Below are 17,374 nucleotides of genomic sequence, written 5' to 3'. Positions count from 1 at the left end.
GACAATGAACTATAAGAAGTAAGTAGATTATATACTGTGGACAAAAGTGTGAGGTGCTATAAAAATAGCAGGAGTAGAGGTAGGGGGAGGAGGCAGAGGAGTAAATTTTGAATTGGGTGGTTCTAGCAAAGAGGGTGATTCCATTTTGATGTTCAAGGGCTGGCAGCTTTTAGGCAGGACCACTTCCTCTCCCAGACAGGAAAAGCCCCTTATTTTGATGCTGGTGGGACATGCAAATCATGTAGGTCCTGGCATATGGGAGCCTGCATTCCAGTACCACCCACCGCCCATGATGAACCCAAGCCTGTCCCCTTTTCCCTTCCTCTCAAGACATTTCCAACCTATTTGGGAGCCTGGTCCAGCTCTTCCTGGAGAGCCTCAGTATGTGACCATTAACTTTTTTATGCCTTCTAGATGTGTGTGTGTTGCACACATGGACTGAAGACTACCCCTTGAATAAGCAAATCCCACGTTAATACAAAATCAGACTCCACCACCATATTTAAGTCTGATTTTGTATTAGTGTGGGATTTGGGGGACTTATAAACTTTATGGTTTCTAAGCAGTAAATGAAAATCCATAAATCTATTTGGAGTAGTATTTCTCAGAATGGAGTCTTCAGATTTTGGGGGATGTGTCTGAGACCCTTTCTGCTGGGGAGGGGACAGTAAGAACTCCCTTGAGGTTAGAACAATTTTTATAATGAAACTAAGACATGGTTGGCTTTCTTCACTGTGGTATTTGTGCTGATGCTGCACAAGCAACAAGGAAAAGCTTCTGGTGCCTCATCATCAATCAAAGTAATGGCAACAAACTAGTCTTGGCATACCCTACAACCCTGCACACTTGTAATTAAAAACATAAAAGCCAGCTTCATTGAAGAATGCCCTTGATGAAGCAATAGAAACTTGTATTTACACATCTTCGTCTTTGGACATAGTAGGTGGCCTCAAAAAGGTTATGGAGGATTCACAGTTTCTTTTCTTTCTTTTTTCCTTTTTTTCTTCCTTCCTTCCTTCCTTCCTTCCTTCCCTCCCTCCCTCCCTCTCTCTCTCTCTTTCTTTCTTTCTCTCTTTATTTCTTTTTAGAGCTAGAGGGACAGAGAGAGTGCCCATCTACTGGTTCACTCCCTAAATGCCTGCAAAGAGTAGGGCTGTGGATGGGCTGAAGCTGGGAGCTAGGAACTCAATCCAGATCTGTTGTGTGGGTGGTAGGGATGTGTGGAAGCCATAATCTGTTTCCTCCCAGGGTTTTCTTTAGAGGGAAGCTGGAATTGGGAACCAGAGCTGGGACCTGAACCCAGGTAGTCCCATATGCAATACAGGCATCTCATGAAGGTTGCTTAACCACTGATATTTTAACCAATAGGCCAAATGCCTGTCCTTACATTACCTTTTAATTCCATCTTGTTCCCATGAAAATTTGAAGCATCCTTATGTATTTTTTGTATTCTCTGGGAGTAATGGGAACTATACCCAAGCACCTCTGCTGCATGTCAAAACTGGTGGTTGTCTTGAGGAAGAACATATGTATGCTTGAACTGAGAGGTGAACAATATGCATTTTTTTTTTCATTTTATTTGAGAAAACAACTGACAGATTCTGGCTATTCAGACTTATAGTTGGTAGGACATTTTCTTGAGAAAAATGAGCATGCCTCTTCTAGGAAAAGAACTAACAGTATTTATTGCCAATGATAAAATTTGAACTTTTAGAGGAAGATTAGAATTTTGTATAATTTGTATTTGCCATCAAGAACTTGATAGTTTTCTATCCTTAAATTTTTTTTCTGATGAGATTGGTGTTAATATTAGCAACCATAATTTTAAAAATATTGTGCAATGAAATGTTTTAGCATTCAGGGAATTTACATAACTCAGGGAGGTCATATTTTCCACATGACCCCTGCATGATGTTACAGAATCCCAGTTAACAACATAGACTGAGACATTTTAAATATAACAGTATAGGAAAAGTTTGTCAATGTATAGCATTATATTCTACATTGCAACAAACTTTCAAGAATCTATACATTGTCACCTTTTGATGCAGTATCAAAGAAGATCATCCATGGTTATTTGAAGAGGCTGTTAAAATTCTTCTCTCATTTCCAATGATTGTGTGAGGCCTAGTCTTCATGTACTTCAATCAGAATGTCATAAGACTGAATGTAGAAGCAGACATGAGAAGTTGTTACTAAGCAGATTGTCTCTTAATAAGTCAGACCTTAAAGAAAAAAATGACAGTCTTATTTTGGGGGAAGAAACGGTTGTTTTGCATGAAAATATACTATTTATGTTAACAAAAAATGAGCTCATTAATTTTAAAATAGATATTGAGGAAGTTACACATTTCTCCATTTAATTTCTAATATAGTAAATGATGGAGCTCTTTGGGTATTCTCAATAAGTTTTAAGGGTATAAAGGGTGTTTAGATAAAAAAAATTTGAGACCCACTGGCTTGGTGTATTTTCACATTAGAGCCATCTTTGAGCTGTAAGTACAATGGTGGTTTATTGATAATATAACAGGCTTAGCGTAATAAGATACCATATCTTTCCACTTAAGTCTGAAAGAAGAAACTTTTAATTTATGATTTTCCATAGAACTTTCTTTTTTCTTCCAAACTATATCTCAGAGAGCAATAGCAGCCTTAGAAAATAGGTTTTTGTCAATTACCATCATTCTCTCCCCAGCTCTCTATGTGTCTTACACTCTTTTGCTATGGAGGAGAGATGCAATTTCTTTTTTTAAAGAATACGAAGGAAATGAGAAACTAAAAATTATAAAATGGTCACAGAAAGTACTGTCATAATAGAACTTTAATTTGAAGACCAGATAGACGTATGCAAATACTGTGCAATGTATCAGAATCACTCCTATTTTAAATACATGTACCTGGCCCTTGGGATAAAACCTGCAAAAACTTTGATGTTACTGCCTTTTTGGAGCAGAGTTGTCATTTGGGGGAAGCCTACTGTCAAGATGAATGAGTTTTTCTTTCGTGAACTTTACCCCCCACGAGCTTCTGTGTGGGCACTGCTGAGAGTGTTGGACAGTCCCTTTTCCAAATGATGGCTAGCTTGACATTTCATGATACTTCTAATAAAATTATGTGTCAAGGAAATTGAAAGGCACATTCCCTAGGGTGACAGGTAGAGTGAGCTGCATGGATTTTTATGAGAACAAACTGACCATTTTTGTCATGAATGTTAATAAGAAATAAATGGCATCAAAGTTATTCACACTGCATTCCTACTTTTTTTTTTTTTTTTTTTTTTAGGGCTGCCTCTCTCTTTTAGAATCCCATCTCAGAAAAATATGTGTTTCTTTTTGTTCTCTTTTGCATTTAATTTATTGTTGAAATGGGAAAACATTTGAGCCTTTTAATTTTGGCTCATCATGAAACTTCCCTTCCTCTGGGATTTTAGACGGGCATGGTGAATAAACTTCCCATCTTTCTGTTTGTCTAGTGTAGTAGAGAAATTACAAACGTTCCATTGTATAACTGCTAGGGTTTGAATGTTTATCTCCCAGAATCCATGTATTAGAAATGTAATCTTAAAAGGCAAATGCTAATGGTATTTGGAGGTAAAGCCTTTGAGAGGGAATTAGGATGGCATGAGGTCACGAGGGTGGCTTGCAGGAAGAGGAAGAGGGACCCCAGCAAGCTTGCTTTGTCTGACCGTGTGACTCCTTCATCCATGCTGTGATGCGGTATCAGGTCCTCTCTAGAAGCTGTCTCCATGCTGTTGGACTTCCCTGCTTCCTGTAACCTTTATGTCTTACCCTGTCTCAGACGTTTTGTGATGCAACAGAAAATGGGTTAAGATAGCAACTAAGCAGTACCAGGTGGAACAGACCATACTGGTGTGTCCTATATTTTATACATTACATGTCTGGGTTAGCAAAATTATTTTTTATATTCTTGAAATAAGAATTTGTACTTCAGAATCAAAAGAAAGGAATTGGCACCATTTTCTTCCAGAATCTTCTAGTAGTCATGACGTCCCAGTATCTGAAGCTATCAGCAGTGAAGTGCCTCAGAAATGTGTGTAGCCTTGAGGGAGGCTGGCTAGAAGAGAGGGAACTTCATTCTTGTATACACACTGAATATGCATTATTTTTATTATGGTTTTTTTTTTGCTTTTTAAAAAAATTTGTTTATTCATTTATTTATCTTTTTACTTATTTGAAAGGACAGAGAGACAGAGAGGAAGAGATGTTCCATCCCCTGGTTCACTCCTCAGTGGGCTGCAACAGCCAGATCTGGGTCAGGCTGAGACTAGGAGCCATGACTTCCATCTTGGTCTACCATGTGTGTAGCAGGGGCCCAAATATTTGGACCATCTTCTGCTGCTTTCCCAGGAACATTAGCAGGAAGCTGGATTGAAAGTAGAGTAGCCTGGACTTGAACTGGCACTCTTTTTTTAAAAACTTTTATTTAATAAATATAGATTTCCAAAGTACAATTTATGGATTACAATGGCTTTTGCCCCCCATAACTTCCCTCCCACCCATCTCCCACTCCCTCTCTCATTCCATTCTTATCAAGATTCATTTTCAATTATCTTTATATATAGAAGATCAATTTAGCATAAATTAAGTAAAGATTTCAACAGTTTGCGCCCACACCGAAACACAAAGTGTAAAATACTGTTTGAGTACAAGTGATAGCATTAATTCACATTGTACAACACATTAAGGACAGAGATCCTACATGGGGAGTAAGTGCACAGTGACTCCTAGCACTCTGATATAGCATGTTTGCATTGCGAACAGCAGCTTAACACACTGCACCACAATAACTGTACCTTCTTGCTTGTTTTTTGTTTGTTTCAGTTTCAGTTTTAGTTTAAATAAAAAGTAGTTTGTTTGGAAAATCACAAACAGTACCTTACAACATAGTCTACAAATACATCTGCTATTTTAATGACTTGGTAAAATCTTTGGGTTTTAAAATTCAGTAATTTCTAAAAGATTGGGATGCTGAAAAAATATCAGCTTGGTATCCCTTATCTCTCCTGGCCAACTCAATACACTAATAATGATGGTAGCTAGCATGCATCATGTGCCGTCTATTTACCAGGTACTCCGATTTGCTAAGCACACCCCACTCTGAGTGGAATGTCAAACTTTTTAGGGCAGGGCATTTTGTTGTACTGCTGTGTCCATAGCCCCTAAATTTATTTCTTGCCCAAGTAGTTTCTCATTACATATTTTCAAACAAATGAAATAACAAAACCTTCATTTGGTCCTAAAGGTAGTCCTGTTTCATGAATTCTGCACTGTTATTCCCAATATTCCTGTTTGGGGTTGATTATCGGGGTTCCCAAGGTCATGTAGTTGATAAACAGCAAAGGTGGGATTTTAACTCTCTACCTCCACTGTACGAATTTCTTAATACTTAGATTTTTCTCAAATGAATTAAAACTTTTTTGGGGCCGGCGCTGTGGTACAGTAGGTTAATTTTTGGCCTCTGGCACTGGCATCCCATATGGGCTCTGGTTTGAGTCCCAGCAGCTCCTCCTCCAATCCAGTTCTCTGCTCTGTTCTGGGAAAGCAGCAGAAGATGGCCCAAGCACCTGGGCTCTTGCACCTGTGTAGGAGACCCAGAAGAAGATACTGGCTCCTGGCTTCGGATTGGTGCAGTTCCAGACGTTGTGGCCAAATGGGGAGTGAACCAGCAGATGGAAGACCTCTCTGTCTCTCCCTCTCACTGTCTGTAACTCTGCCTCTCAAATAAATAAATACATCTTTAAAACTTTTTTAAAGTGGAAGAAAATATTATTAGTTGAATTTCTAGAATGGGCCTGATTTACAAAATCAGAACTCATTCCAAAGAAAAATGTCAACTGATTTAATGAATAAAATATTTTAATTTTATAAGTATAACAGCAAGCTTTTAGCCATAAGACACAGAAAAACAAAACTACATATGTAAAAAATGGCAAATAGTTCATATTTTCATGTAAAGTCACTGATAAAATTTATAAAGACACTATTGATGAATGATCAAATACCACAAATAGTTAATCCAAAAGTGGAAATTGTAACTAGTATATAAATACATGGAAAAATATTCCTCTTTTTAGTCCATTTTCTGTTGCTGTAATGAAATACCTGAGGCTGGGTATAGTTTAACCATAAAAGAAGTATATTTAACTCATAGTTTTAGAAGCTGGAAGTCCAAACTGCCTAGCACCAACTCTGCTGAAGTTCTCCTAGCTGTGTCACATTGTGATGGGTGGTGTCGTGTCAGGAGCATGAGCAGGAGGGAGAGATGGCCTGGTGAGACAGGAAGCTGGGGAGCAGGGAGGCCAGGCCTGCTCTTTCGTAACAATCCACTCTTGCAGGACTAAGCAGAGTCCCACAAGAACTGCTTAATCCCTTCCAAGGGCAATGCCTCCAGGGCCCCATCACCTTGCAGTGGGCTCCACCTCTTAATGACCTCACTATCTTTGAATACCAACACATTGCAGACTGTACTTCCAGCACATGAATGTTTGGGGAAGAAACCGCATCCAAACCCCCAACAATCCCCTTACAAATTAAAGTGACGCGCAAGGTGCAGGTTTCTGCTTGGAGATACCATCAGGATAATATTTCATGTTTATTTCTCTTTCAACTTTCCATTGAAAATCATAAAGGACTCATGAAGTCAGAAAAATACAAAGCTTTAATAGTACTGAAAACCTTGGGTGATAAAACTTTCACAGGAAGAAGGGGTTTCTTTTTTTAAAAAAATGGTAGCCCCAGATGAAGATGGACTAAGAAAAAGGGATAATCTCTGTCCACTTTACCCCTAGCAAGGAGCAGCAGTGCTCCAGGAAAGAAGAGGAAAGAAGATGTGGCCTTCCACTCTACTAAGGACTTAACGAGTTAGGGGGTGTGGCACCATCCAGAAATCTGAGCACGTGTCCCAATCTGTGTGGGGACTTGAAGAACTACTCCAGCTGATAGGAGATAACTCATAATTAAGAACTCAGATATGAAGAAGTTCTGTAAAAATGGCTGGTAGTAGGCACTGGAATTGTTTGTACTAATCTGAACAAAGGCAAATTTGTATTAAGTGGATATGGATGTCAGGACTGATTCCTGAAAAAGCTGATAGAATTAATGATAATAATAAACTTTAACATAGGAAAAATATCCCAGACTACAGTAACCAAACAGATATAAAAGAGATAGGGTAATGAAAGAGTAGTAAATTCTTCATGTTACATTTTGGGACTCAAAAACATTATTTCATTTTATACTTAATAAAGTTGAAAAATTATGGTTTTTTTTTTATTTTTTTAAATTTTTGACAGGCAGAGTGGACAGTGAGAGAGAGAGACAGAGAGAAAGGTCTTCCTTTGCCGTTGGTTCACCCTCCAATGGCCGCCGCGGCCGGCGCACCACGCTGATCTGAAGGCAGGAGCCAGGTGCTTCTCCTGGTCTCCCATGGGGTGCAGGGCCCAAGCACTTGGGCCATCCTCCACTGCATTCCAGGGCCACAGCAGAGAGCTGGCCTGGAAGAGGGGCAACCGGGACAGAATCCGGCACCCCAACCGGGACTAGAACCCGGTGTGCTGGCACCGCTAGGCGGAGGATTAGCCTGTTGAGCCACGGTGCCGGCCAAATTATGTTTTTAAAAATGGGTTAATTTTAATGGAGAAGTGTGTTATTGCAGACATCATAAATTACTGCTGTTAGACTTTTTCTTAAGAATGCTTATGTCTGTTATCGTAAGCAATTTTTAAAGGTTTATTTTATTAATTATTTGAAAGACTGAGTTACAGAGAGAGCCAGAGAAAGAGAGAGAGAGATCTTCCATTTGCTGGTTAACTCCCCAAATGACCACAGTGGCCAGAGCTAGGTCAATCAGGAGTCAGGAGTTTCTTCCAGGTCTTCAATATGGATACAGGGCCCCAAGGACTTGAGCCATCTTCCAGGGCTTTCCTAGGTCATAGCAGAGAACTGGATCAGAAGTGGTGCAGCCAGGACTCGAACTGGGATGCTGGCACTGCAGGTGCTGGCTTTACCCAGAAGCTATAGTTTTCAAATCAATGTGGAATATAAAAGCAAAATTTTCCTAAAGCAAAAAACATAAAATAAAGGAAAAAGGAATAAGCACAGAAAGTATAAAATAATAGAAGAAAATGAAGCATATTTATTATGGTAATAAGTGTAAAATTGTTAAACTTTCTTGTATTAGGATGTTTTGGTTGCAAATCATAGAATCCCCACTTGAACCAACTCAGACAAAAGATGATTCATTTGACTAAAGCAAGGGAGGTATGATAAGTACTCTACATGATTAGGGCTATGTGGGCATGTGTAAGGGACACCTAACAGTGTTGGGGATGGTTGAGGGTATGGAACATACACAGGAAATATATAATTGTCAGAAGTATAATATTAATAATTTTTAATTTAAATTCTCTGTTTTAGTGCTGCAATAGTGTTTTCCATACTTAAACTTCTCCAGGAGTCAAAACTTTTAAAAAAGAAAGTAGGACAGGATTACACAGAAAATTCCATCTCTTCAAGAAATTCTGTATGTATGAATTTAATGTTTATCTTTTAATACTTATTATACAATAACTATTGGCATACTAGGAAGTTAACTAGTTTTTTGGATGAAACAAAGTATAATGTAGGAAAACCATTGAAGTTGGAGTTAAAAGATCTCTGTTTAAGTCTTATTTATGCTACTGATTAACTGGTAAACCTTAGGCAAGTCCCTGAAATTATTATTATTATTATTTTTTTTTTTTACTTTTGTGACACCATTTTTGATCTGTTAGAATTGGTCATAGTAATCACCAAAGTCCCTTCCAGATATATCACTATAGCAGTTTATATATGGTCTAACTAGCAAATAAAGTTGTTTCACAAGACTTGCTCTTCATTTCACTTTCTAATTTATTACCTTGCTACCAAGACAGCTAAGCTGTATTCCACATAGTTAAATCCTCCTGTATTTAAGCTCTCTAATTTGGTGTCACAAATCCTGTGACCAGACTTTGAATGACCAGCAATTTAACAATACAGGATTGTTTAAGATTAAAATATAAACATTCCTATCATGAAATCCTGGTTCATTCTTTCAACTATTACTAAAAAATTCACCAATATCTAGCAACATTACAAATTAGTAAAGCAAACTGTCCTCATAGAGACTCATTTTTTAAGAGCAATCATGCTGAAAAGAAGTCTAAGTCTAAATATTGACTAGAACAATGGTCATCAATGGTCATCGCCTGGGAACATTTTGATTGTCACAACTAGAGCAGGTGCCCCTGGTAGCGAGAAGTAGAAGCCAAGGATGCTGCTAAACGTCCGGTAACATGCAGGACAGAACACAACAATGATTATCTGGCCCAGTGTCAGTCGGTAGTGCTGAGGTTAAGAGGCCTGAGGACTTGGTTGTGCATTCTCATCCCATCCTGCCTGTGGGCCTCTGATCACTGCTTCTTCTTCCCAGGAGCAGCTCACCCTTCTTTTCCCGAACCTCCCACCTATCTAGCAATGTATTAGTCCCTTCCTGGTCCCACTAGCTTCTCCTGGATAGCAGATATTTTTGACTGATTGCACATGATGAACCATCACAGATGCATAGCAGGACATTCCTAGAACCAATGAGGGTTGTTTTTAAAGGGTGATTTTAAAGTTCCAAGGATCTATGATTGACCCCTCCTGGGCAAAACTCCTTTGTACGGCATTCCTGGTAGCCCTGGGCATTCATCATCCCTTTGTATAGTGTGATACTGAGGATGTAAATCAATTGCAATACCTGTTTGGTATGTGAGTAGCATGCAGCAATATAACACAGCTGATTAAGACTGTGTACTCTAGGGCCGGTGCCGCGGCTCATTAGGCTAATCCTCCGCCTTGTGGCGCCGGCACACCGGGTTCTAGTCCCAGTCGGGGCGCCGGATTCTGTCCCTGTTGCCCCTCTTTCAGGCGAGCTCTCTGCTGTGGCCCAGGAGTGCAGTGGAGGATGGCCCAAATGCTTGGGCCCTGCACCCCATGGGAGACCAGGAAAAGCACCTGGCTCCTGCCATCGGATCAGCGCAGTGCGCTGGCCATGGCCGCCATTGGAGGGTGAACCAACGGCAAAGGAAGACCTTTCTCTCTGTCTCTCTCTTTCACTGTCCACTCTGCCTGTCAAAAAAAAAAAAAAAAAAAAAAAAAGACTGTGTACTCTAAATTCAACAAGACATAAGTTTGAGAACCAACTTTGCCAAAACATGATGGAGTTTAACCAAGATAGTTACCCTTTCTTGCCTGTTCTCTCAACTGTAAAATGGAAATCATGGTAATCCCTCTTTGGCTGCGAGGAGAATTACATGAGATAATGTGCATAAAGCACTGCCTGGCACATAATACTCACTCAAGAAATATCAGTAAAAATTATTTTTCAGCCCTTAAAGATGTTAAAAGAAACTACTGGATGGCCTGCAAGCCACTGATAATATAACTTGCAATGAAAAAATTCCAGACAAAACACTAATTTTCAACAATGAGAATACAGAGATAAGAAAAGCTGAAAAGTAGTTTATAAAATGTTAATAGAGGATTGTGGGATTGTGGGTGTTTTGATTGTTTTGTGTACTTTTTATACTTTACAGAATATGCAAGAATAATTTCTAAATATAAAAATGTAATCCTATGTAATTATATTGGATGCTTTTCTTTTACATTTAGTCTAAAGCAGAACTTTTGACTTTGTTAAATGGGAAGATAATCATCATTTTAATGTTGTTTAGCCTACAGACAATAAAGACGATAATGAGTTTTTAGATCCTATTTCCCTAAATGCCCGAGAATATTTCAACATGCATCTGTGGTTGAAATGTCGCTTGGCGCTGGTGACTGCATTTGTTGCACAGATTCGTGGCATTGGAGTTGTGAAAGGTACAAATGTCCTATTTTCTTAATCAATGTTTTGTAAAAATTAATTTTACATAGGCAAAGGGCTTTTGCAGGGAATGTATTTTATAATTTTCGAGCTTGAAAATAACCTTAAAACATTCAGGTTATTAAATCAGAGTAATCATTTTCTTTTTCTAAAAAAAGATTTATTTATTTAATTGAAAGTCAGAGTTACACAGAGAGAGAAGGAGAGGCAGAGAAAGACAGAGAGAGAGGTCTTCCATCTGCTGGCTCACTCCTCAGTTGGCCACAACAGCTGGTGCTGCACCAAACTGAAGCCAGGAGCCAGGAGCTTCTCCCAGGTCTCCCACATGGGTGCAGGGGCTCAAGGACTTGGGCCATCTCCTACTTCCCATGCCATAGCAGAGAGCTGGATCTGAAGTGGAGCAGTGGGGACTTGAACTAGTGCCCATATGGGATGCTGGCACTGAAGGCGGCAGCTTTACCTGTTATACCACAGCGCCGGCCCCCAGAGTAATCATTTTCATCAGTCCTTTGTTATCACTGAAAGTGGCATGTATGTTACCAATATATGCAAAACTGCCGAGGGGATTTCAAGACATTAATGCCCAGGTTTTCTTGTTGTGTAGGAAGGTGGTTACGTGGAACAAGGATGAACACAGATTTTGTAACCACCCCTTCCCCACCTTGGGTTCCAATGCTGAATCCACTACTTCCTTTTCTAGACTTTCTTGACAAAGGCTCTTAAACCACTTGTATCTCAGGTGCTGTGTAGAAACAGAGATCATGGTACCTACACTGTAGCATTATTGTCAGTATTCGATTAGTTTGTTTTATATGTTCTTAGATAACAGCCTACACACTTAGAAATGTTAATCCTTACAGTGATTACTCTTTTTTTTGTATCCTTATCTATTTATCTGCCTCTATCCATCTTCAAAATTATTTCTGTAATATTATTTTTATTTTGCTGCACTGGAACATCCTGAATTACTTTGTCCCAAATCATAAGAAATTTCTTTCCCATGTTTCATGTAGAGTCTATTTGTTTTCTCTTACTATGTTATCCCTTGTTCTTGGGGATTATACAATATTCCTGTGGTTAATGCTGGGAATATTACACATACATGCTTTCTTCCTTTCTCAGAGCATCTTAAATAACCACACTTGTTTGTTTTAGAGAACGATATGATGGATTGTTTGAGCCTCATTAATGAAGTGTGTATGGAAGCAAAAAGTGCAAATGATACAGAGCTGCAGGCTGAATTCTTGATGCAAGCTGTGATCCTCGGCCTACAAGAAAAGCATTTAAAGACAGACATCATAAGAAACCTTGAGGTAGGAAGAAACCTTGTTCCTATTTATACTTAGGGAAGTATTCCAATTAGAAGGAAAGGGGAGAATTCTAAATTCCATTAGATACCAAAGACATAACAATCAGCACAGCCAGCTCTTACTGCAGTGAGGTGGGAACAGCACAACAAAATGAATCATTTTATTTTAATAGGATATAATAAATTTGCTTGAAGGAAATGAGTTTATCTCCCCTCGATCTCGGCTGACTCTGGCAAGAAGCCTGATTTTGCTGGATGACTTAACAAAGGCTGAGAAATTCAAGAAATCACCCTCTTCAAAGACTGAAAAATTAAATTTGTTGAATCAGGCACACAACATTCTTATTGAACAGGTGAGAATGCTTTTGTGTCCACAAGACTTAGAACTATGTTTTTTTTTTTTTTTTCTTATTCCAAACTCCACTCACTAATTGCTCATTACCACATTTCTGTTATAGATGATAAGTTTTGGAGAAACAATTGAATTTCCTTTGTCAAACACTGATTATGCAAATCCATTACAACCTTTGAAAAATATCTATCTTCCTCATGGCATGTTATTGGCCAAAATAAAAATGAGAATTGGTAAGAATATTTAAACATATATCGCTCTAGAGTAGCTGGAGACAAATTTTAAGTTATTGTTAGACAGGCTATCATATGAGTACATTTAAAGGGGGTGATATTGATGAATATTCAGTCTCCATTGGCTAAATTTATTATTAGGTATTTTGTTGTTTTATAGCTGTAAGAAATGGAATTGCTTTCTTGATTTATTTCTCAAATAATTTGCTATTGGTAAATAATAATACTACTGAATTTTGTATGTTGACTGTATGCTGCAACTTTGTTGCATTTATTAAATGGTAATAATTTTTGATGGAGTCTTTGTGATTTTCTTTTTTTTAGATTTATTTATTTATTTATTTGACAGGCAGAGTTATAGACAGTGAGAGGGAGAGACAGAGAGAAAGGTCTTCCTTCCATTGGTTCACCCCCCAAATGGCCGCTATGGCCGGAGCTATGCCTATCCGAAGCCAGGAGCCAGGTGCTTCTTCCTGGTCTCCCACATGGGTACAGGCACCCAAGCACTTGGGTCATCCTCCACTGCCTTCCCGGGCCACAGCAGAGAGCTGGACTGGAAGAGAAGAAACCGGGACTAGAACTGGTGCCCATGTGGGAATCCGGTGCCGAAGGCACAGGATTAGCCAAATGAGCCACGGCGCCGGCCCTGTGATTTTCTATATATAGAATCATGTATTCTGAAACCAGTGACAGGTTAACTTTCTCCTTTGCAATTTGGATGCCCTTTATTTCTTTCTCATGTCTAATTGCTCTGGTTAGGACTTCTATTACCATATTGAATAAAAGTGGTGAAGGTGGGTATCTTTGTCTTGTTTCCTATTTTACAGAGAAATCCTTCAACTATTCTGCATTCACTGTCATGTTTGTTTACTGATTTATATATATTATGAGTTTTACTCTTATATATGGGCTTTATTATGTTGAGGTATGTTATTTCTCTACCTAATTTGTTCAGAATGTTTTATCATGAAAATATGTTGAATTCTTTCAAATTCCTATTAGATCAAGTGGCATCTATTGAGGTGTTCCTCACCTTTGTTGATTTGCATGTCAAAGCATTCTTTTGTCCCTGGGATGAATCCCACTTGATCATGGTGAACAATCTTTTCAATGTGCTATTGGATTGGATTTGCTAGTATTTTGTTGAGGATTTTTGCATTTATATTCATCAAGATATTCCCCTGTAGCATTCCCTTTTTGTTGTATATGTGTACTTTTCTGGTATGAAGGTACTAGCTTCATGGAATGAATTTAGAAGAATTCTCTCCTCTTCTAATTTTTTAAATAGTTTAACAAGGATTTATAGTAATTCTTCTTAACTGTAGAATTCACCCATATGCTCCTGTGCTTTTCTCTGGTGGAAGACAATTCAATACTATTACTGATTCAATACTATTCAATACTGATTCAATACTATTACTCATGATTGGTCTGTTTTAAGTACTCTCTTTATGATTTAGTCTTGGTAAGAAGTGTACATTCAGGAATTTATCCATTTCTTCTAGGTTATCAAATTCATTACCCTATAAGTGTTCACAGTAATCTCTAACAATCCTTTATGTTTTGTGGGGTCAATTGTAATGCTATACTTTTCATTTCTGATTTTATATATTTTAATCTTCTTTTTTTCACATTAGTCTAGGTAAGGGGTTTGTAACTTTTATTTATCTTTTCAAAGAACATTTTTTGTACTTTTTAAGTCTCTAGGTCAATTATTTGTGCTTTGAGCTTTATTATTTCTTTCTACTAATTTCAGAAATTTGTTTTTCTAGTTGCTTGAGGTACAGTAGTAACTGGTTTATTCAAAATGGTTGGTGCTGCTCCTCTTTCCTCTTTCCCTTATCACTCCTTATCCTGGATGGCAATGACAGAAGCCATTCCTAGTGAGGTCACCAAAGAGTTAATTTATGATTCCAATCTCTGATCTTGCCTAGAAAGACTCTCCACCCCATTTGACATTGCTGACATCAATTGTGACTTCTTAAGTCTCCCTCATTCCCAGACACTGCATTCTCCCAGATTGCCCACTCTGTCTCTGGTTTCCCATCTTAATTACCTTATGTGTTGGGTTTCCCTTGTCTGTCCTATAATAAAGGCTGTCCATTTGTTTTGGTTTCACAGGCTTCTTATCATGGTGCCCCAGCCCAGCCATTACTCTTCCCTCTCAACCTTTCAAACACACTGAGTTGCTGTGGTTGCTATGTGTTTACTTTACACCTTTGCACATTCTCCTTCCTCCATTTGGAAGACTGTTCCCCAGAACCCTTGCTTCTGCCTTGTCTTTCTCTTGGACCCTCCCTCAGCACCTACAAGTGTACTTCTTATTCCATGATCTCAATTAAGCATCACATCGTGACCTCAAAGACAGGTTTTGGCATGCAGCCCCTTCTAAGTGATCATTCTTATTGTGGTACTCACCTCATTGGTTGTTAAAGACAGTTTACTTGTTTGAAGCCTCCACTAGAATACAAACTTCTTAAGCCAAAATTTTGTTTTATCTACCTGATATCCCAGTGCCTGAAATCAATCAATCCATCAAAACCTCAACCAATAATGGAGTCTTCAGTTTCCAGTCATCTGGTGAACTCCTTTGATGTTGAAGGATAGTTTATAGACTATGAAAAGATGCTCCCATTATTTTGGAAAACAAACAAAAAATTACAAAGTATTTGTAATACACATCATGATATCATTGGAAAATCAAGAAACAAGAATGATTTACACTTAAATACTCACAGAGTCTTTCCTTTCACTGGTGTGATTACAGATAAAGTTTACATTTTTCTCTTTACTTGTTACTTTTAAAAAAATCTTCCACAAAGACTATATCTAATTTTTTTGGAACAAAAATTGAAAAATATTCTTTATTCAAGGTACAAACCCTAAAGAAAATCAAGCATGTAGCACCTAGCACCATTTCTGTCACGTGATAGATGTTCAGTAAATGTTATATCATTTTCAAATATTTGAAGGAAAACAGACTAGTGGATAATGGTTTGGAAAGAAGACAAACACACGTTAGCAGAAACAGGAAAGTACAGGGTGGAGAATGCAGAGCAAACTGGTTAGAGGGTTTGATCTTGGCATTACTACATCTTACTTGTCTGATCTTTGATGCTGTTTGCCTTATATGCAAAATGAGGAGAGGGCTATTCACCTTGTATATTTGGAATAATTAAAGGAGATAGAGTTTAGAGTGTAGTTAACAATGCTAGACGATAACACTCCATAGTAAGTGGCAGTTAATATTCTTATTATTCCTTACATTTTACTTTATATTTACTTGCTTTAGTATCTTTGTTAGCTCAAATCTTTTTAAAAAAGATTTATTTATGTATTTGAAAGAGAGAGAAAGAGAATCTTTCATTGCTGGTTCATTCTCTAAAATACTTGCAACAGTCATAGCTGGGTGAGGCTGAAGTCAGCAGCCAAGAATTCCATCTGGGTGTCTCCCATGTGGGTGGCAGGAGACCAAGTAGTTGGCCATCACTTGCTGCCTCCCTGATGCATTTGCAGGAAGCTAGATTGGAAGCAAGGGAGATGGGACTTGAACTGGCTCTCCAGTATAGGATGTGGACATCCCAATCTGTGGCTTATCCTGCTATGCCACAATGCCAGCCCACTAAGGTTTTTTTTTTTTTTTCACATTTTCTCATATTAATTATTGAAAGCATCTCTTTTTAAAAGTTTATTTGATAGGTAGAGTTATAGACAGTGAGAGAGGGAGACACAGAGAAAGGTCTTTCCTCCATTGGTTCACCCCCCAAATGGCCGCCACAGCTGGCGCTGCACCTATCCGAAGCCAGGAGCCAGGTGCTTCTTCCTGGTCTCTTCCACGCGGATGCAGTGGCCCAAGTACTCGGGCCATCTTCCACCATCCTCCCGGGCCACAGCAGAGAGCTGAACTGGAAGAGGAGCAACCGGGACTAGAACCGGCGCCCATATGGGATGCCAGTGCCACAGGTGGAGGATTAACCAAGTGAGCCACGGCGCTGACCCCGAAAGCATCTTTTGTAGTACTTACACATCAAGAGTGGTCCCTACTATTGTATTCAAGGTTCTTGCCTGACCCAGATAGGTTTTCTGCAATTAGATGACTTCCTTAGATTAATTTTATTTTCCTATTTTAATCTTACCTTCCAGAGGTGATCTCTGGAATTTTTCTCCTTTTCTTTTACTCTCTCCAACTCCTAGACTTTGCAGAGATAATTTAATGCTTTGAATGCAAAATATTTTCAGGTGTTTCCTTTGAACAGCTACATGTCTTTTTGAAGAAATTCCATTTGTTACCTGTAATTTCCAGTCCCAGTCATCAGGCTTGGGCAAGTGCTGCTGTTGCTCTCGCCCTCCTCTTCATTCATCGTCCCCATCTTCCAGTGTCTGATCTGATTTATAGACTGTTGACTGAATTCCCCTTTTCCCTAGTGTTTCTTCAGATGAGGTACCCCGCTGATATTCTCTCTGAATGCTTCTCTACAAATATTTCTTTTGTACTCCAGCAGGTGAATGATGTACTGTCTCAGTTCAGTATCAGAATCCTGGAGTGTGGCCTTTTCTCTCAAGATTTGACAG

General features: G+C 38.7%; 1 protein-coding gene across 1 annotated transcript in view; it reads left to right on the top strand.

The window, feature by feature from the left end:
* CFAP54 (cilia and flagella associated protein 54) overlaps nt 1-17,374 on the top strand; it is a 360,163-nt gene that overhangs the window by 222,128 nt on the left and 120,661 nt on the right. The window contains exons 52-56 of the mRNA XM_062202023.1: nt 8,436-8,541; nt 10,757-10,904; nt 12,064-12,221; nt 12,391-12,570; nt 12,676-12,802. Coding sequence (XP_062058007.1) covers nt 8,436-8,541; nt 10,757-10,904; nt 12,064-12,221; nt 12,391-12,570; nt 12,676-12,802 — 719 coding nt within the window. The remainder of the gene's footprint in view (nt 1-8,435; nt 8,542-10,756; nt 10,905-12,063; nt 12,222-12,390; nt 12,571-12,675; nt 12,803-17,374) is intronic.

This window comes from Lepus europaeus, chromosome 10 (assembly GCF_033115175.1).
Source record: "Lepus europaeus isolate LE1 chromosome 10, mLepTim1.pri, whole genome shotgun sequence".
NCBI lineage: Eukaryota > Metazoa > Chordata > Mammalia > Lagomorpha > Leporidae > Lepus > Lepus europaeus.
Note: the sequence above shows the minus strand (reverse complement) of the source record. Positions and strands in the feature narration are given on the sequence as shown.